Source organism: Pteropus vampyrus, unplaced genomic scaffold (genome assembly GCF_000151845.1).
Source record: "Pteropus vampyrus isolate Shadow unplaced genomic scaffold, Pvam_2.0 Scaffold223, whole genome shotgun sequence".
Classification (NCBI taxonomy): domain Eukaryota; kingdom Metazoa; phylum Chordata; class Mammalia; order Chiroptera; family Pteropodidae; genus Pteropus; species Pteropus vampyrus.
Genome location: NW_011889004.1, coordinates 759,412 through 779,483, shown reverse-complemented (window position 1 = coordinate 779,483; position 20,072 = coordinate 759,412). Strand labels below are relative to the sequence as shown.

At 56.7% G+C, this 20,072-nt stretch overlaps 1 protein-coding gene across 2 annotated transcripts; it reads right to left on the bottom strand.

The window, feature by feature from the left end:
- Window positions 1–1,878: 1,878 nt before the first annotated feature.
- On the bottom strand, window positions 1,879–18,366 carry LIF (LIF, interleukin 6 family cytokine). 2 transcript variants are annotated; one of them, XM_011373333.2, is made up of 5 exons: window positions 17,907–18,366; window positions 12,211–12,358; window positions 8,031–8,151; window positions 6,110–6,288; window positions 1,879–5,371 (listed from the first exon to the last, which is right to left on the bottom strand). In XM_011373333.2, exons 3-5 carry the CDS (start codon window positions 8,047–8,049, stop codon window positions 4,961–4,963), a joined length of 609 nt encoding a protein of 202 aa, XP_011371635.1. In that variant the 5' UTR covers window positions 8,050–8,151; window positions 12,211–12,358; window positions 17,907–18,366; the 3' UTR covers window positions 1,879–4,960. The 2 variants fall into 2 exon arrangements, with proteins under 2 accessions (XP_011371635.1, XP_011371636.1); XM_011373334.2 differs by lacking the exon at window positions 12,211–12,358.
- Between the last annotated feature and the right edge of the window lie 1,706 nt (window positions 18,367–20,072).

The following is a 20,072-nucleotide window of genomic DNA, read 5'->3' as shown; positions in this document are numbered from 1 at the left end:
GGGGGGTGACCCAATAACTAAGTAACAGTCCTTTGTTGTCTCCAACTGGGGCAGAGCAGAGAACAGGACACCTGCTGGGACTGAGAACTCCCCAGACAGAGGTAGTGAAGAACCTGAGTGCCCAGGCAGCCCAGCCAGCTCCACAGGACAGTTAGGACGGTTAGGATCTGCCATTTCTGTGCTTCCCTCATTTCTGTGCTTTGGCATTTGTTTTCCTATAGTTTCCTAGTAAAGGTTTCTTTTGAAAAGCTTCAGCCTCGTTTCCCATGAGCGAAGGGGATGGGTGATGGCAGGGTGTGGCTGGCAGTGAAGGATTTAGCTGGCTGGGAGGGGCCTGAGACCCTGGAGCTGCTGGAGGAAGCGTCTGAAACAGCTGTGGGTCTGGCTCCCAGAGGCCAGCCGGCCTCTCCCTCCCAAGCAGCTGCCTGCGTTGCCCTTGGCGATGTGCACTTGGCTTCTTGATCAACTCAGGAGGAGTGAGAGATGGAAGGAGTGCAGGGTGGCCTTTCTCAGACTTTAAAGTGCATATGAATTGCCTGGGATCTTGTTAAAGGGCAGATTCTGACTTTGGGTCTAGGGAACAAGATTCTGTGTTCTTGATCAGTTCCCAGGTGAGGCCAAGGTTGCCTGATGTGGGTCAAGCCCCTCCATTGCACAGAAAGCAGAGAGACCCAAGGCCTGAGCCCCCTGCTGGTACTGAGTGGTCTCTCCACTTTGGCCTTGGCCGTTTCTATGTGCCTCTTCCGTTGGTCACATCGCCTTGGATGTGCTCGTTCATTGTCCTCACTAGCCTGGGAGCTGCCAGAAGGCACAGACGGTATCCCATTCACCTTTGGAACCCCACACAGGACCTGACACTTAAAAACATTCATGAACAAGTGAGTAGGTAACTCTCAGAAAAACTGCCCACTCCCTAAATGAATCTCGGCTCAGGGAGCCCAGACCCAAACCCCACGGCGAAGGGCAGTGGAGACATCTGGGGCTACTCCTATGTCTGTGGCCATCTGGTTCCGACTTCTCTTGTTCCCCAAAAAAGGGATCCCAGGAGGTTGGGAAGAAGGTTGCAGTGGAAGAGGTTCCTTAGGTATGAGACAACAAGAGGGACTACAATGTCCACTGTGGAGAGCTACTCGGGCTCAGAAGAGCCGGCGGGCAAAGCTCATATTCTGCTCCCAGCATCTTACTTGATTCTGAACAGGACCCTTGAACTTCCTGCTCCAAAATCATCACACCTGTTGCCTTTATTTACCCTCAGATGGTCAATGGACCATTTCTTGAGGACAGAGGTCTCGGCAGCTAGTGTCTTCTAAGTCTCTGAATTTCCATGTAGAGAAAAAATCATGAGATTTGGAAACAGAAGGGTGGCCCTAAACACCCTGCCAGTGTGACCTCGGGCGAGTAGCTTCATATCTCTGAGACTCAGTTTCCCCCTCTGTTTAATGGGGATGATGGCTCTGAGGGACTCGTGGGACTACAGTGAGCAGTAAGTGGGGGGCTGGGAGTGACGGTGCTAAGACATCAACTAATACCCCTCCCCACTTTTGGGCAGCCCATCCCTTTTCTGGCAGCACCCCATGATCTGGAACCCCACCCACCTTGTTCTCCTGTGCCAAAGTTCCACCCACCCCACCCCTGCCCAAACTGGCACCCTTGCCAGGTAGAAGCGCCTCATCTTCCTACCCCTCAGCCCTTCACCAAGCAGAGTCCCGCTGAACTGGATACTCAGGCCAGAGACCTTCCCGGACCTTCCAGCCCCGTCTCCCCACATGAGTACACTCGGAAGAGCTTGCCAAGAGCAGATTCTTTATTAATTTCTTTTTTCTTAAAAAAAAAAAAAAAATTCCTTCAGTATAAAAAAATAAATATTTTAAATATGACATTGAATAAATAAAAATAATCTATCAGTATGAAACATTCCCACAGGGTACATTCATCAAAGAGGAATTTGTCCCCCAAGGCCAAGTCCTTTCCAGTAGAAAGGAAGGAGGGAAATACGGAAGGATGCACAGAGCATGGAGCTAGCAATGTGGGTGGGAGTGACACCCAGGCACCAGGATCTGGGGGGGACTGGGAGTGATCCGAAGGTAAGAACATCTGTACCATCTAAAGGGAAATTCAATTCTCACTGGATTCCAGGCTGGACTGCTTCTATCAAGGGCGATGTTCCCAACGAGGGGACAAGAAGAGGGAGGAGGATGGTGACAAGGAGGAGAGACGAATAAACTAGCGGTGCTTTTCTGTTTAAATGTTTTCTAAATAAATAAGGTCCCCAATACTCCTCTCTCAGTAAACTTCAAAATGACTGTCCTACCCCCTCATTTGCTGATGGTATCGTCCTCCTCAGGTGCCCAGCCCGAGACCCACTGTGCAAGTGAGGGGCACCACCAGCAGATGAAAAATGAGAGAAAGGACAGCTTCCTGCTCTGCAAAGCTTTTTCCACACAGAGAATCCATAATTCAAGGATGCTGTGCAAAGTGGGTGCTGATCAGCCGGCCTGGTTCTGGAAAGAGCAGAGGAGGGGTGCTGAGGGGCAGAGTGGGAAGGGGCTGAGGAGGGGAGGGCATGGGCAGCCACGGCATGTGGAGCCCGGGGCTGTATCAGGCCCGGAAAAGATTTTCTTGGTCCCCGAGCCTCAGAGGCTGCCCAGGTGACCCCGACATGGGACATGAGGTGATGAGATGATGGAGACCCAGCAGGCCCCCAGCCTGCTGAGCCATGTTCACTGAAGGAGCAGAGCGACGGGGGCAGTAGGCTGAGATCTGGAGCCACGTTAAGACAGCATAGGAACGCATGCGACTGCCAGGGCCTCCGCCACCCCTCACATCACATCTTAGCCAATGGGACAGACAACTCTCACTCTGGCCCCCAACCCCACCCCAGGCCTCAGGGCCTGCCTGCTGCCTGCTCACCTGCCAGCCAGTGGGTGTGATAAAGTGCTTAGAGAAGACAGAGAGAGGTGCAAAGTGAGTGCAAAGTACCATAATCTCCTTGGCTGAACTGCTCGGACTGCAGCCCGCTTAGGGTTTGAGAAGAAGCCAGAAGCTGCTCTTAGCAGCTGCCCCAGCTCTGCGCCCTCCTCCCCTGCTCCCAGACTGGAGGGCGGTTCTCCACTAGCCTGGCCCCGGCACAAAGGAAAAGATCAGGTTCCCTGCCTGGGAGCCCAGACATGGGTGGGGGCGTGGGGGGAGGTGGGGCGAGAGGGACCACAGCTTCCTGGTCCATGTCCCAGGGCCTCCATGTCCTCCTCTCCAGAGCAGGGGCCTCCTCCCTAAACTTCCTGAGGTCCAGCCAGGCTCTCTCGCCCTCTCTGGGTGTTCAGCCGCCCGAGAAGGAGCTTCCCCGCTGTGTGTGAGCGTGCTGGGCGCTGGTTCAGGGCCCCTCAACTGCTAGTCTATAGGCAAGCAGCATGGAGACAAGGAAACGACCACCAGAGCTGCTTTGCCCACTGCCCCATGAAACACAGTTCCAGGGGCACCAGAAGACACCGTGTAGAATGATCCCCTGGAGCCAAGCACCATGGTGGTCCTGGGAAAAGGCCCTCAAGCCACTGCACAAAGTGGCCCAGCCTGCCTTGCAGACAGGATGCTGACACCCAAAGTTAGGGTGGGGGGATGGAGCTGGGTCCCCCACCCCCCACCCAGGCTGACCAGTTCTCTCAGATTGTGACCCTTCTCTGAGCTTCATCCATAAGGCTTATCCCACTTGTAACATCTTCAGCTTCCAGACCAAGCTCTGCTAAGGCCTGGCGCTGGCTCCTATGGAAGGAGCCATCATATTATTTCTGTTGGGTAGGGAGCAGGGAAAGGGGAATTAACTTTGCCATTTAAAGCACCAATAAGTTAATATAAATAGGGCATCATAATAAATAGATAATTGTGCTGGATCAGACACTCAGCACTCTTGGATCTCAGGCTTCCATGAGACCCTGACCTCAAGTTCTGCTGTCCCCTTGCTCTGGGGACCAGAGATGGCCCCTGTCCCCCTCAAGTACCTTTGTGTGACCTCACTGGGCCTCCATGGGCCTCAGATGTGAGCTGTCACTCTGGACTATCCAGTCCATCCTCTCCCTTACAGACCCTTGCCCAGAGGGAAGACTCTGGGTCCCCTCAAACCTCCTCGCCTGACTTTGCCACCTGCTCATCTCCACATACCCCCACCTCCAGGTCCAGCCACCATACCTTGGCCATCTTAGGCTGCAAGAAAGACTACAGGGAAGAGGAAGGAGAGCCCATCAAGGCTTTCAGGGCCTCTCTTCCTTCCAGTAACTTCCTTCCCAGACCTGAAGGTGGCTTCTCTGCCTCCCCAGGAGCCTGAAGGCCAGTGGCCTCCTTCTGGAACCTTCTACCTAACAGTCCCTAGGCTTGAGCTCTCTAATCACGCACACTCAAGAGAAGGCAGCATCTCAAACAGAGCTCCCTTCTCTAACTTCCATTCACCACAATTACAGGGGCCAAGGAGTCCTTTGGGATCCCAGCCCCTCTGGCTTGCCCGAGTTCCAAACACACCTTTAAAGTCTACCTAAGGAGAAGAAACGGCAATGATGATGGTCATTGTGCTGGGGGCCGGGCAATTCCCCTGACACCTGCCATCTCGCCCTGTGGTCAGGGTCCCCGTAGACCATTTGTTCAGTTGGCTCACAAAGCCCCAGCTGAGGGGACAAGTGGGGCAGAAGTCCAGCCCACACTCCCCTCGCCAGCCTGGCACCATGGAGCCTGGCTGCAGTCTCCCAGAAGAAGGGATGCCTCTTCTAGTTACGGTTGTATATAGGCCCTGCCTATGGGAATTGTAACTCTGCCCAGTTTTACCAGTCCACCCTGGAGGGGAGTGGACTGGCCAGGAATGCCTCGGGGTCTGCCAGCAGCCCACACTTGGGTTCGTCGATACTTCAGACCCCAGCCACAGTTTGAGAGCCACCTGAGTCTAAGATCTGGGGTCACTGCACGCTTCAAGACCTCCTGTTTAGAAGGCCTGGGCCACTACAGCGATGACCTGCTTATACTTCCCCAGGAGCTGACAGCCCAATTTCTTCTTCTGGAAGACATCCTTGCCTGAGGTGTCAGGGCCATAGGCCACCTCCACGTGGGCCACGTGGTACTTGCTGCACAGGCGGCATAGCACGTTACTGAGGAGGCCCCGCATGGTGTCTGTGGTGGCATTCAGCTTGCTGTGGAGGCTGAGGGCGTTGGGATTGAGGATCTTCTGGTCCCGTGTGATGTTGCCCAGGGAGGCGCCAAGGTACGCGATGATGCGGTACAGCTCCACCAGCCGGGCCTTTTCCGTGCCATTGGCATGGAAGGGTGGGAAGTCTGTCACGTTGGGGCCACACAGCTTGTCCAGGTTGTTGGGGAATGGCTCCCCTTGGGCCGTGTACTGAGGAACAGAGAGGCAGAGGGAAGGAGACATGGCAGTTAGGGATGGGTGTTCCGGCCCTGTCACCAAGCCTCTGGGTGAGCCCTTGGGTCTCAGTTTCCCACCTGTGGCATAGGGACCCAACTACTTTTCCTGTAGGTATCTCGAGATTGTCATGAGAGCCAGAGGTAATCATGGGTATGAACGCGCTTGATAAAGAATCAAGGCCTGTTCCACAAAAGGTATATAATCACCATCATCCTCCTCATCAGGACCATATAGGGACAGAAAGGAAAACGCCACGTCTCCCCCAGGGCAGGTACGCCACACACTTGCCCTTTCACCCACGGCACTCACCCTCTTCCTGGGCGGCTTTGTACCCCCAGACACATACAGCTACTGTCTCTCCCAACCTCATCTCCCCGTGCACATCACTACCTCTTTCTTCTCTGTTTCTCACCACCAGCCTCCTGCTCCACATGATGGACCCCCAGGTCTAGAAGTACAAGGCCTCCCATCTCCCACCAACTCTGCCCTTCCTAACTGGGCACCCTGGAAAAGTGACTTCCAGTCTCCGAGCTTATGCTGGGGGTAGGGCAGAAGCTCTGAGAGGCTGGTGTGGTTGGACCAAGCCCCATCCCCGTTCTTTCCTTCCAACTCCAAAAGGGTCTCTTTCCCTAACCAGCCCTGTCAGCCCGGGTCAGTGCAGCGAACCCCCTCTGCCCTCCCTCCATCCTCGATAACTGGGGAGTGACTTACATAGAGAATGAAGAGGGCATTGGCACTGCTGTTGAGCTGGGCCAGTTGGTTCCTGATCTGGTTCATGAGGTTGTTGTGACATGGGTGGCGTGTGACACAGGTGGCGTTGACAGGGGTGATGGGAAGGGGGCTCCCTGCCCCGTGTTTCCAGTGCAGAACCAGCAGCAGGGGGACGACTCCTGGGAACAGGCAAAGGTAAGTCATGAGCAGATGGGGAGAATGTTCCTCATCTTCTCTGGGACAACAGCCTCCGGCTCGATTTTCCCCTGGCCTGGCCTTTTCTAGTTCTCACCACATCACTGCATCTGCTTCTCTCTGTCTCCCTCTCTCCAGATCGCTAACTCTCTGTCTCCGCTTCTCTCTCCCTGCCTTCTCCTGAGAGAAGGAGCGAAGGGGCAGGGCATGAGCCGTTCCTACCAGTTGGAATACGGGTCCAGAGTGACGCCAGTCATCCAGCCTTTTTCCTTGGGAAGGCTAAAGCCCCTGAGGCCTCCTGGCCCTCCGACCGGAAAGCTCAGTGCCTAAGCTCAGGGGATCTCAGGGAAAAGTAAGGCCCCATCTTTCCACCTCCCGGGATGGCCCAGATTCCTAAGCATTGCTTCATGCTCACTGGCCCATTGCAGCCTGTATCTCTCGAATTAGGCTCCCAGGAGGTCCACAGGGAAACAGAGGGGGTTGTCCTCTGATGACCGTCTTCTCCCTCCCAAACCTGTCACGTGATTTGGTCTCCCTGGGTTATTTGGCCCCTAATTCTGTCTCTTCCTCCCATATCTTCTAGCTGTCCTCTAAATAGGACCCCCCCTCTCCTAGGACCCTCAGCTTCACCCCAATTCTGTGCTTCTGCTTCCTCATCCATCCCCAAATCATTATTCAAAACTTTCTCTCCCCAGCTCTGCAAAGCTCCTCGCCTCCATGCCCTCCCCCAGGCCCTAGTCTACTACTCCTTGCCCCAGGCCCTGGGTTAGGACAAGGAGAATCCAGGGGTGCCACGGGCACCCAGAGCCTTGGGGAAGGAGAGGAAATGGTGCAACCAGAAAAAAAAAGGGAAAAGGTCGCAGGAAGCCAGGTGGGCGGGGAAGGAAGGAAAGCGAAAGGTGACAGGAGAGCTGGGAGCTGTTCATTCCGGTCCTGGATCGCCCCTCCCCCAGCGCGCCTGCTTCCCCACCGCCCCGCTTCACTCATAGCTATCTGCGAAGGGGTCTTTCCAAGGGGCTCAGCAGTAAGGGCTGGGGTCAGCGGACCACTGAGGCTGGGGAACCGGCGAGGCTGCGGGGAAGAGGGTACGGGAGCTTCCTGGGACAGTGGCAGCTTCAAGTTCACTTCTGTTGGGTCCCCTGTACCTCCCAGCATCCCCAGGCAGCGCTGAGTCCCGGGGATGGCTGCCCCCCACCCCCGACGCCCCCAGCTCACCTAGCACAGAACACAGCTTTCCAGGCACTAGCAGATGGAGGCAGCACCTGCTTTTGTCCCAGCCGGAGTTTGCAAGCTGCTGGGCGGCCTGCGCCCCTCCCAGGGAGCAGCCCAGGACGCGGTTGGAAAAGAGAAAGCGGAAAGACAGAAAGAAAGAAAGAGGGAGGGTGAATCCGGGAGAAAGCAGAGCGGGAAGAGCAGCATGGGAGAGTGGCAGGCTCCAGAAGGAAGAGGAGGAGCAGGAGGTGGAAGAAGGCTGCGGCGCCCCTCGCTTGCCCGCCAACCTGCTGGCCCCCGGGCGGACGGGCTGGACGCGCTGCGCCGGGACCATGTGCCTGCGCTCGCCCCAGCCGCCACCCAGCGCCTCCAGCGGCCGGGCCGGTTGCGCGGACGCCCCAAGTATCCGTGTGTCTGCCGCGGGCGGGTGTCCCGTTCGCAATCGCCAAGTGCCCCAAGTTGCCGCTGCACTCGCAGCGGGGCGCGGAAGCCAGCGCGGGGCGGGTGGATTTACCTGCTGCCAAGACCTTCATTATGGGCTGGACTCCAGAGGGCCTTGGAGGAGACCTTAGATGCCGGCAGTTTTCAGAGGTTCATGCTCAAATGGGGAATTTGCCTGATTTATATACTGGAGCCTGTGTTGTAAGACAGAGAAACAGCTATATTTAGCAGGGATCCCCGTCCAGGAAGTTGTTTGAGGTGCATCATAGGAAATTATGAATGGAAGAAAGTGAGAGTGAAGGGGGGGGCAGTGAGGGGGGAGGGTGGAGAGAGCAGACTTTTTCCCTCTTCTAAGAATTTGATTGATAAAATTATAATGAACTCTTCGACAAAACACCCTGCGGTTTTCCTGAGTGGCTTGCCCTGAAGGTGAGGAGGGGGAGGAGGGTCCCCAGGCCGAGTCATCAGGGTCCCCTGGCAGTGGGCGCCTCAGACAGCCCTGACTCACCTGGGTTTAGGGAGGTGGCTTGAGACTAGGCAAGCAGATGGAGGCTGGCACCTGTGACCCCCTGATTGGGGGTTTTGGGGGGCATTGGGCAGGAGGCAGGCTGGGACTTGGCTGAGAAGGAGGCTCCAGGAAGAGGGGCTGGGGCCTGGCGTGGACTTTAGACAGCAATAAAGCAGAACTGAATGTGGGTGCAGGAAGCCACCTCATAGGTAGCCTCCTCCAACCTGCCCATTGCCACTGGGTAAAGGGGGACTCCAAAGGGAATAGCTGCCCAGAGACCCACAGGTCCCTGACTGCCATCAGCAAGCCTGTGTTGCTAAGCACAAGTACCTGTGAGTCCGCAGAGGGGGCTGGGAAGATGGGGGCTAGGGGGTTGCTGTGACTAGGTTATTAGGGGACAGCCCAGGGAGGAGCTTCTGGGAAGGTGTTGTGTGTCTGGGGGTTACCTAAACTCTTTTCAACCCCATCAGGAACGTAGTCCAACAGGTCCATTCCAGAGGAATACCTGAAGCAGAGACCTAGAGGGCCTCAGCAATCGGACCCAGGTTTCCTCCTGAAGATGCAGAGGAATGGCGGGGAGATCAGAAATAGCTTGCCCCCTCCCAGACCTGCCTCGAAAGCCCCTTAGGAGCCTCAGAGAATGATGGAGGACCCCAAAAGGTGCTTCTAGAGTATCTAAGGCAAGGTCACAAATTCTAGTGTCAACTGTGGTCAGGTAGATTCGTAAATAAATTGTTGGGGGTAGGGGGAAGGAAGAGTAAGGACCAGGAGAAAATGAGCACGAGGCACTCCTCTTCTGTAAAAAGCATTTTTTTTAAAAAAACTGAAATGGAGGTGCTGACCAGAGAACAGCTATCTGGGACCACAGTGTCCCACAAGCTGCCAGAGGCATCTCCATCCCAAGAGAGGTCTCATTCCTCTCAGGATCCCACCCCAGCCCTTGGGCCTGACCCCAAACACAAAACAAGGCGGGAGAGTTGGTTTTCCAAGGCCAGGGAGCCCCTCATCCTTCCCCTGGATTCTAATACCCCCTGCCCACCCCACCCCCACCGTGCATGCCCCCAGCTCTTGCCTCTTGCCATATCCTGGACTTGCCCAGCCAAGCATTCCTCCCTCATCATGCCAGGACTGGCCTTAGTGCCTATTGCTGTCCCTGACCACCCTCCCCCGCAACACACACACACCCCGCCCCATCCAGGCTCGCTTCTCCCATGCTTTGGGGACCTGGGATGTACGATATAAAACTGCCCAGTCCACCTGGGACTTCCCAGCATGGGGGAGGCTGGTATAGCCCAGGCTGGCTCTCCTTCCTCTTCTCTGTTCCTCACGCTTTGTCTCTTTCTTCAAAGGCCCTACCTAGCACTAACTTGCCCCTCCATTATGCCTGCTCTGGGGTCTGCAATACTCCCAAGAAGCCCACGTACCCCAGCCTGGCTCAGGCAACCTCATGGCCCAGGACATCCCTTGCACTGCCTCTGGCTCCCCAGATCCCGCATCAGCCCTATAATCACCCCCAATTGCTCTGTAATCTCAGCCCCACCTACAGGAAACAGGAAGTGGGAGCAGAGTCTAGGAGACACTTAACCCCTGCATTGACTGGCCCCCCTCCCGTGCCTCAGTTTCCCCTCTCACGGTACCTGACTTGGCCTGTGCTCCCCAAGTGCTGTGGGCCCCTTGGCACCCCAGGCCCAGCCTCCCTCTCCTGTCCATGTCCAGGCACCACCTGCGCTGGGCCTCTTGGGGGAAGGCCAGGGAGGGTCTCGGAGCCGCCAGGCTGTGAGCTGCCTGCAACGTGGCGTCGGTCCCCAGGAATCGGCCGCCCAGGCCGAACTCCGGGCCAGCTTTGGTCTCCAGGAGTTTGTTTTCTTCCCTCCCTCCCTTCGCTGCTGTGTGTGTGTTTTCCCCAGCTTCCTCACGGAAGGCATCCTCCCTTCTTGGCTGCCTGCTCCCAGGGTCGTGACCCCAGGCCCCACCCTGGAGTGGCAGCCCCAGCCCAGGCCTCTTCCAGCCTGTGACTTCATCCCCAGCCTGTCCTGCTTCTGCACACTGGGCCTGCTGGGGATGTGACTGGCCTCAGGATGAGAGGGATAGTTGGGACCCACATGGACCCCACATGGTCCCCTGCCTTCAGCCTGGGCAGGGGGCTGCCAGGCCAGGGCTCTGGGGTGCTATCTCCAGAAGGCCATGCCATTCATTCACTTGCTCATCTTCCCTCTCTAGGAAATGAGCCCATGTGCTTGCCAGGGGCCTTCCCAGGGCCCCTCAGGGCTCTTTCTTCTACATACTTTGGCACATGCCACCACCCAGTCCCTCCTTTTCTGCTGATTCTTACCCACTAGCCTCTCCTGGAATGTCACAGATGTTTTATTTGTCAGGTGAGGAAACTAAGGCTCAGAGAGGTGAAGCGCTTGCCCAGCGCTGCACAGAAAGTTAACAATAGAGCGAGGTCTCTGGCTTGCTGGCCACAACGAGGCCAGCAGCACCTCACGCCACAAGGGGAGCGAGGAGCACTAAGGCCACTTCTTCGAGGCCCAGACGGGCAGAGTCTGCCCAGTGTTGCCCACCGTCCTTTCAGGTAAGGACAGGTCTTATTCCTCAGTCCTAGATAGGGTCTGACACTCATTTGTACTCTCGACGGTACGTGGCTCGGGGTTATACCAGAGTAGATACTAAGTATTTTTAAAAAGCATTTTATGATTTCCAAAAGCTGTGTGTGCCAAACCTGTCGTGGAGAGGTGTAGAGTCTGAAGAGTGGACTTCGGCCTCACTCAGAACCGGGTCGGAGCTTTGGCTCTGCCAGGTGTGAGCTGGGTGACTTTGGGGAAGCGATCACCTCCTGGTCTCAGTTTCTTCGTATGTGAAATGGGAACGAAGGTACCTACGCTATGGGTTTGCTGTGAGGGCTCAGGGCTCAGCGCAGTTCTGGGCACCCAGCAAGCCCTTTGCATGTCAGCATTGGTCTTCACCACCTTCCTGTGAAATAGAGGTTCTTATCCCCATTTAACAGATGAGGAAACTTGGGTGCACTCCAGGGCTAAGGTGGGAAGCCTGGGCAAGAGAGAGACATGTCTACCTACTTCTGATGGATAATGGAGGCAAGACACCCTTACAGACTCCAGCTTCAGAAGTGCCTCCGAAAAATCAGATGGGTTGTATAGGGGACTGAAATGACAGTGTGCTCACTCTCCCCCTGTCCTATCCTGGCCCCTGACCACCCTCACCCCAGGCCTGAGCTAAGGACAGTGGCTGACCCGACCTCACCGCCCCCAGGAGCTGATTCACCCCTCAGGCCCCTACTGAGAAGGAAGGAGACATAGGTCGGCTCAGAGGGGCTTGAATCACCAGCCACTCCCTGTGGAGCCCCAGGGGGTGTGGGGGCGGGGGGCCAGCCCCCTGCCTGTCTGTCTCTTTCCTGCACCCTGGGGGCACTCAGAGGAGAGGGCAGCATGGCAGTGGCCATTGGCAGAAAGGTGGCAGGGAGGTACCCTGACAGTCAGGCATCCTGTGTGGGCAGCCAGCAGCAGTTAGTCACCAGGTAAGCAGCTCTCTGGGCATTGGGGAATTCCCCAAGACCAGTGACCCAGAAACTGAGCACTCCGGGCAAGCCCCAGTACCCAGGCTGTCCCCCTCCTTCTCTCTCTCACCATTCCCCTTCCCTATGCTCAGCTAAGCTCTCAGTTCTCTGAAAACCAGCAGCTGCTCTCAGCCATCAGCTCAAGCCCAGCCCCTACCATGATGTTCTCACCTGGAAGATGAGCATGGGAAAGTCAGATGGCCCCAGAGAGGAAAGTGGGGGCCAGAAGGTACGGCTCAGGACCAGGGCTGGCGAGGGACAGCCAGAGGAGATGAGAGAAGTTCAGGAATTCCTGGCACAGCCCTGGCAGTTGGGTGTCCTGTCCAAAAAGACAAAAGCACCTCATTATTTGGCACTTGAGAAGTGAGGGTGTAATTACACGTGTGGCTCCTCACCTCCATCCTGCAGCACCATGGAACCATCTACACACTCTCATGGACTTTCCTGTGGCCCCTGGCTCAGCATTGCTTGTCAACTCTGGGCTGACTGGGGCTAGGCTGGCGATGGTCTCCGTGGGTAAAGGTATGGCTAAGAGCCAGACAAACCTGGGTTCAAATCCTGCCCACACCACTTACTAATGGTGTGACCTGGAGCAAATTGACTTCCTCTCTCTGAGCCTCAATCTTCCTTCTGAAAGTAGGGATTGCTGTAGTGCCGGACTCATGAGGCTGTCATGAGAATGTGAAATGGGAAATACAGATCAAGTAATTAACATGTGGCAATCGTTCTAACTAGGGCTCAGGGTGGCCACGGGGAGGGAGGGTGGGGGGGTTGGATCGGGCCTGGATGCAGGGGTCAGTGCACTACCCTTGGTCTGAGAGTTAAGCCAGGGAGAGCTCCTGGGTCCTCTCAGTACACAGATCGTGGTGTGGGTCCTAGGGGAACAGGCAGCCTCTTAGAGCCTCAGCAGGGGGATAAGCGATATTTCCCACCTTGGGGCCCTGGAGAGCCCAGCTGCCTTTGGGGCTCTTCAGGCCCAGGCTCCAGGCCTATTGTCTGCCCCCTCTCACCCTCACCCCATCAAATCTCTGGCAGGGACCAGTTATACCCACTTGAGGCCAAGGAAGTTCCAGAAGCTGCCCTGGCCTCCTGCCAACTGCCCCCAGCATCACCCTGACATTTCCCGAGACTGGTTCTGCTTCAGAAATCAATCCCCTGGAGGTGAATCAGAATGACAGCATTTTTCCCTCAATTCTGATAGAAACTGCAAGGGAAGAAACAGCCCACAAAGCCTCAATTACTGGTAGGGCCAGAGGCCTGGCTCCGAGAGCCATGCTGTTGCACACTCCGCCCTCGGTGTCTCCATCTGTGGAATGGATTGCTTTCCCCTCTGCCCCGCCCCGTTCATTCATCAGCACCTAGTGGATGTGTGCATTTTTGTTTCTGCAAGACTTCAACCTCCTCCAGGCCCTCTCTGAATCTCGAACTAGCCCTAGATCGTTGCACACAGATGTAGCTAGCTTTTCAAACTGTGGATCTCTGCCTCTTAGTGCATCATGGATTCAATTTAAAGGGTTTGCTGCCAGCACTTTCAAAAAGGAAATGGAATAGCAAAATTACCCAGCATCGCCCGGAGCGAGGGCAAACACTGCTCCACGAAAGTTTTTCTTTCTGCTGTTTGTATGTGTCACTGTGTACATCATCCTCTGGTTGCAAGGTACAATGTGTTTCTAACTATGGGTCACGGTCAAAAACGTTTGTAAGCCACTGGTATCGATGATGAAAGCCAGGCCCTGAGGGTTGAGGAGTGACTTGCTTAAGGTCACTCAGCTGTTGGCAGCATGGGGCTCCTGACTTCCAACTTAGCCGCTATCCATTGCAGCTCAGGAATGGGCAAGAGGTGCTGCAGGCGGGGGGGGGCAGGCAGGTGCTCACGGTGGGGGGCGGAGGCCTGGCATCACACTGAGCTGGGACAAAGGCCCTCCCAGGGCCCAGCCTCTCACCATCCATTCCCTCCAAAGCCTCAGACCCCTGGATTCCCCTTCCTATTCCCGCTCCCCATGGGTAGGGCCCAGGATAGTCACGGGCCTGTCCTCACTCTGCCACACATGGGACCCCTTCAATCTCACCGAAGGCAGTGGAAGGAAGAAGTGGCTGCATTCTTCCCTCCAGGGTAGCCAGAGACCCAGAAGCCCAGCCTGTGTCTAGGAGCACCCACCAGGTCCCCCATGGGTCCGTCTGGGCCTGAGTGGGCATTGCATGTGCGTGCGTGCGTGGTGAGGGCCTTTGTGTGTCTGCACATCTATGTTCAGCTATGTCTGTGCTGATCTGTTCGCCCGTGTGTAGTTGGGAGAGAGCTGGAGCATGCACAACGCTGGCTGACGTTGTGAGCCCTCTGTGTGCTTGTGAATGTGTGCGTGACCGTGTGCATCAATCCTGTACAAGTGTGGGTCTGACCCCATGTCTATGAGAGCCTGTGTGTGGTGGGGGTCTCGGTACGAGTGGGAAGTGTGACCCTGTGCGTGTGTGCGCGTGTGCCCCCATGTGTGTCTCCAGCGATCCTTGCTCCTCACCCTCTAGCCCCTGTCCCTGGGAACCGTGTGGCAGCCTCACGTCACAGGGGCCACCAGCAGCTGGTTTCCTCCCCACCCTGCCCTAGGCCACCCCCCGCCCTGGCCACCCTGACTCTTGGCGCAGGGACAAAGCTGATGTCAGGGCTGAGCTGACAGCTTCCTTCTCCCACTGGATTTTCCAAAAGAGAGAGACCACAGCTCGTCTCCTATTAAATAATCTCGGGCAGGGGGTGGGGGAGGATGTTTCACTCAATGATTTCCTGAACTCAGAGGCAATAAATAGAACAGGAAGCAGCCCCACGGACCTGCTCAGCCTGAAACTGGCCGGCACCAAGGTGGGACCCGGCCTCCCTCCCCCTACCCCCCACCTAGAGTCAAGCTTACTGGGGCCACCCTGACTCGACCCCAGAGATGATGTCAGGGAGGCAGCCAGGCCTTCTCCCTAAACTGTCCCCCAGTGCCCACAGGGACTAAGGAAATGTTTTGAGGATGGTGGGTGGGAGGTGATAAGATGGAAAGAGTAAAGTGGCCCTGTCCCAATGGGTGGGGAGGATGGAGGGAATGAGGCCCCGCTGAGGTTGTACCATCCTCTTCCCTGGAAAGAGAAGAAAGGATGAGCTCTCTGACGTCGGGGGGGATGGACCAGGTAGGGGAGCAGCTCGTGGGGAGCTGGGAGGAGAGGTCCAGGCCGCCCCCTGATCCTTTGGGCAACCTGGGTATGATGCTCCTCTCCACCAATCCTGCACCCATGAGCCACTCCTGTTCCCCACCCTTTTGGGGACATGTGGTTGGCACGCCAAGAGCCCCAAAGGCCTTCATGAGCCTCTCTCACACCGATGTCCCCCAAAGCAAACCATTATAAAGCATTCACTAGAGTAGCCTGTTACCTCCAGTCCTAATCCCCATCTCCAAGGGAGGCATTTTAATCCTGGTTTTACAGGCACAGAGACTGAGGCTCAGAGAGTGCAATGATTTGCCCAAGGTCTCACAGGATGCGATGGAGCCAGCCTTCTGAAATCAGGAGCTAGGAGGCCAAGTGTGGTCTGGGCAGTCTGGCTGGGGATCACTGGCAGCAGGGGGCCATGGGGTCCCAAGGGTGACTCGCCCCCGGGGAGCCCCTCCTTCTGTCTGGGCTGGCCGCTCAGCTGCTTATCAGCCACAGGACTCCATGACACAATCCTGCTCTGATCTCCTGCCCAGCCAGCCTTCTCCACCCCGCCCCACCCTGGACCCCGTTTCCACTTCCTCCCTTTCTGGTTGGGACCAGCCTGCCCAGGGATCACAGTGAGCTGTCTGGAGAGCCGGCATCCCTCAGACGCATCTCTCCCGCGTCTGCCCTGACCAGCGGGCTGGTGGCAGGGACCCTCCTCCTAGAGGGAGGATGGTGGCCCGTAGTTCTCTGCCCTCAGGCGGAGCAATGTCAGCTTGTGGGAACTTAGAAACCATCCCAGCCTCTGCTGGCCCTGGCTTCAGGATCCTCACTTATAAAGGGAAAAGTTTGGCAAGATGAGGTTGGTGGGTAGGGGGTGTACAAGGTGGGCTCTACAATCAGCCAGACCTCAGGTCCAGTTCTAGCTCTGCCATTTATAAGCTGTGGACCTTCAGACAGGTGATCTCATAGCTCAGGCCTCAGTTCCAATGTCTACAAAGTGGGAAGCAATGTGTCGTCAACCTGGGAGGTTAGCAACTCCCTCTGGAAAACCCTGGCAGGCACTGAAGACGTGTCTGAGTTCCTGACATTATTATCCAAGCTGATAAAACTTCACGGGTACGGCTCAGAGAGGGGAAATCGCTTTTCCAAGGTCACGCAGCAAATTAGTGGCACATCCCCAACAGCGTGGGCTGCTTGCCTCACTGGGACTCCCAGAGAGGGAGTCAGGAACTCCGAATTTCTGCCCTGATTTCCTGTGAGAATTCTAGAAAGAAGCTTCTTGGAGTGTCCCTTTCCCCATCTGTAAAACGGGCCTAGAGAAGCCATTGGTCTTGAAGGAGCTAGAAAAGGTGCGTTTGGGGGGATAGAAAAAGCCTCGCAAGCACCCTGGAAAGCCCGTCCCAGAGGGAGTGAGGGGCCAGGTCCAGGGCTCAATGCCCAGTGAGCTCCAACGCCCGGCCGCTCAGCTGGGCTCCAAGCTGCGGACTACAGCGCCCCCCACTGCCCGGCGGACAGCAGGCGCCATGGCCACGGCACCACCAGCCCCAGGCCGGCCTGGCTCCGCCAGTGCCTCTTCCAGAACACTGCAGATCAGGATTTGGGGATTGAGGAAGTGCGCAGGGATGTCTGAGGTTCAGAATGGAGGGTGGGGAGAGGACATTGGCCAAGGCAGGGGGAAGGGGACAGGCCGAGCAGTCCTGAAGGGGCCTCGGCCCAGCCCAGCGCTTCCTGAAGCTCTGGGAGCGGGAAGACGAGAAGGAGGGACACAGCTGCCCTTTCCCACCTACCTCAGGCCCCAAGACCACCTAGTCCCCACCCAGGACGGGCCCTGGGGACAGTGTCCCTGCCCTCCTGGAAACCTCTTCCCAGTCCTCAGGAACTGTTGATGGTAAGATTGTGGTCGAGCCCCTTCTAGGATTATTTGTGCCAAGGCGCCTCCCCTCTGGTGCCAAGCTCTGTGCAGACTTTGCTCATATTTTTCCTTCCTCCCCGCCACAGCCCCTGACCTGGTGCTTCCACAGTTAGGTCCATCGTACAGAGCAAGTGAAGCACAGAGTGGTCAAGTCCTGTGCCAGTCCAAGGTCAAAAGTGTAGGGACCATGACCTTGACTTACCACACACCCCAGAGCCTCCCATGAGAGATTTCACTTTGGCAAAGATCCTCACCCTTCGCCACAAAGCAGAGGCAAGTAGGACCCACCCCACGACCCACTGCAGCCCCTCCTGGAGGGACAAGGACACTCTGCCTGCCGTGTCTCCATCTGAAGGAAAGCTAGGCCTCCATGGGCTCAGAACCCTCCACTGCTCTGGGGAAAGGGGAACTTGAGGGTCTCTTGAGAATCCAGGAATCAAAACCCCCAGAGAGGTGACCTCTCCAGAATCACACAAGGCCAGGATTCCGTCCTCTCCATTCTGTGCTCCCTCTTCTGCCCTTCAACCCTGAGATGATCCTTAACCCCTGACATGTCCACCTGACGCTTTCACATCTGGTCTGTCTTCTTTGCCTGGACACCCTCTGAGAGATGTGCAGGGCACTTCTTACCATGCCCGTTACGCAGATGGGGGGACTGAGGCCTGGAGAACCATGTGGGCCGCCAGGTGCACCCCCAGCCACATGAGGGAGGGAGTGATGTTTGCTCTGCTGAGGATAAATTTGGGGACTGGCATCTACCCCTTGACCCCACCCCATCAGAGAAGCCTACCGTGGTCTGCGCCCGCACAGGACCCTCTGGTGGCTCGCGGGGTGTGTGCCAGGTCTTCAGTGGGACACCGTCGTCTTCGGGGCCAGCGTCCCCTCTGCTTCCCTCTCCTGCTGAATCTTCTCTGGAGAGGGCTCCTCACCCCACCCCCCACTTGACTTCCCCTCAAGGGCCGTGTGGCTCTTAGGCTCCCCCTACTTCTACCCCGCCCCCCAGATGAGGGGCTAGGGGCAACAGGGGCAGAGAACCCCAGATTCCTGGCCAGACTGCACCTGACACAGGTGGAGCAGAATCTTCAGGGTAGCTGAGGGGAGAAGCGGAGCCAGGGGTGGGGAGGGGGCGTCCCTGTGCCCCACACCCCTGCCTGGTGTTGTGTGGCGAGGCTGCTGGGACCTGAGTCACAGCTGACTGGGCCACGCCCAGCCCTCCTGGGTGACCCAGGCCGGCATAAGGCGATGACTGGGCAGCCCTCCGCATGACCGGCCAGGGTCAGCCTTAGGTATTTTGACTCAGACCTGCCGCAGGCCGTGTGCACCAGGGCCATGCTCCCTCGTCCCTGTCCCCAGAAGAGTCACAGGGCTGCAGTCACCACCCTGAACACAGTGCCCTCCCAAATCACCACTCCCTGCCTTGGCACCCACCTCAGAGCCCTGGAGCCACCTGGCCCGTCTGATCTGCCCTTCTCCACAGGCTCCAGGGCCCCACCTGCCCAACCCCCTCCCTCAGAGACCTTCGCCCCTCCCAGAGCCCAGCCCTTGGGGACGCCCCAGGAAGCAAGGAGTGAGGCTGGCCTTTCCGAGGGCCTCCCCACTCTGACCATGGACTGTGACCCTTCCCTCACTGTGGAAAAATGGTTCTGTGGGAGCTCCGAGTCCTGGGCCTGGTGTGGAGTGGCAGAGTGGTGGGGGGGCGGGCAGGGTGACAGGGACAAAGAGCTGTGAAGAAAGAAAGCCAAGAAAAAAGAAAAATGAGAGAGAAAATAAAGCGAACATTGCTTATGCACCTGCTTAGTGACAGCTTATGACAGCACTGACTGACACAGCGCTGACTGTGTTTGCTGTCTCCCAAGACAGCCTGGGAGGTGGGCCACATTAGTCCCCTGTACAGAGGGGACAGGAAGCTCAGCTTGGGAAGTTACACAGCCTAAGGGCAGGGGGACTAGGGTGTGAATTCATTTTGCTTAACTCTTAAGTACTTTCTCATCTCATGAGAAAGAAGGAAAAAAATCACATTAGAATTTGTGGATGGTGAAGGCAATAAGGCCACGGAGGCAGAAGGCCCAGCTCTGTCATTACAGGCCATGAGTTTGTTTTATAGATAGACAATAAGTGCCAGGCCCCCATCTCTGCCTTTTTCCTGCAGTTCCCTGCTCGCTGGGCCTGCTGTCCTAGGCAACAGGCAGCATTGACAGGGCCTGTAACTGTCACCCTGAAAACTTGGAAAAGAAAATCTGGCTTTGAGTCAACTGCAGTAGCAGAATTGCAGGAGGAGACCTTTCTTTGCCTTCCTAGCCTGTGTCAGCTCACCTGGGGCGCATGGCTGCTTGGGCCCTTCACATGAGCCACGGTGGGGAGCTTATACCATTCGCAGGCTCACAGGGTATCGCCACTCTGGGAAAAGTGTGCCTTGTGGGGGATCAGCTCACTCTGTAGTACAAAAGCTATTATTAGAGCCCCCGCCCAGCTGCCAGTCACAGCACATGGTCATGGGAACCCCAGTCTCACAGTAGTAGGTGCTGGCGGGGAATGGGAATGATCAGAGGTAGGTTGTTCTGACTCCAGAGGCAGATGCCAGATATGACCCCCTGCAAGCTGTCCGAAGCCCCCTGGAAGCTCCACGAGCCCCTCTGGAATCAAGAAGGAGGGGGCGATTGAGCTGACTCTCTGGGAGGGAGCAGGTAGGAGGAGTGGGGAGGGGGAAATGCAGGCATGGGGAGGTCAGAACCTCCGGATATGTTGCCAGGCAGCTGAGCATGCGGAGATGAGCTGGCGGAGTTCGTGGGACCTGAGAGCAGGGGCCCAGCATGCTGCCATGAGGAGTTTGGAACTGATGCCACGGGCGTTAGGACAGGAGGAAGTCACTGAAGGTTTGTGAGCTGAAGACATGGCAGTGAGATTTTAGACCATGTCCAGGGAGCACGGATCTGGCTGGCAATGAGAGGCATGTGCC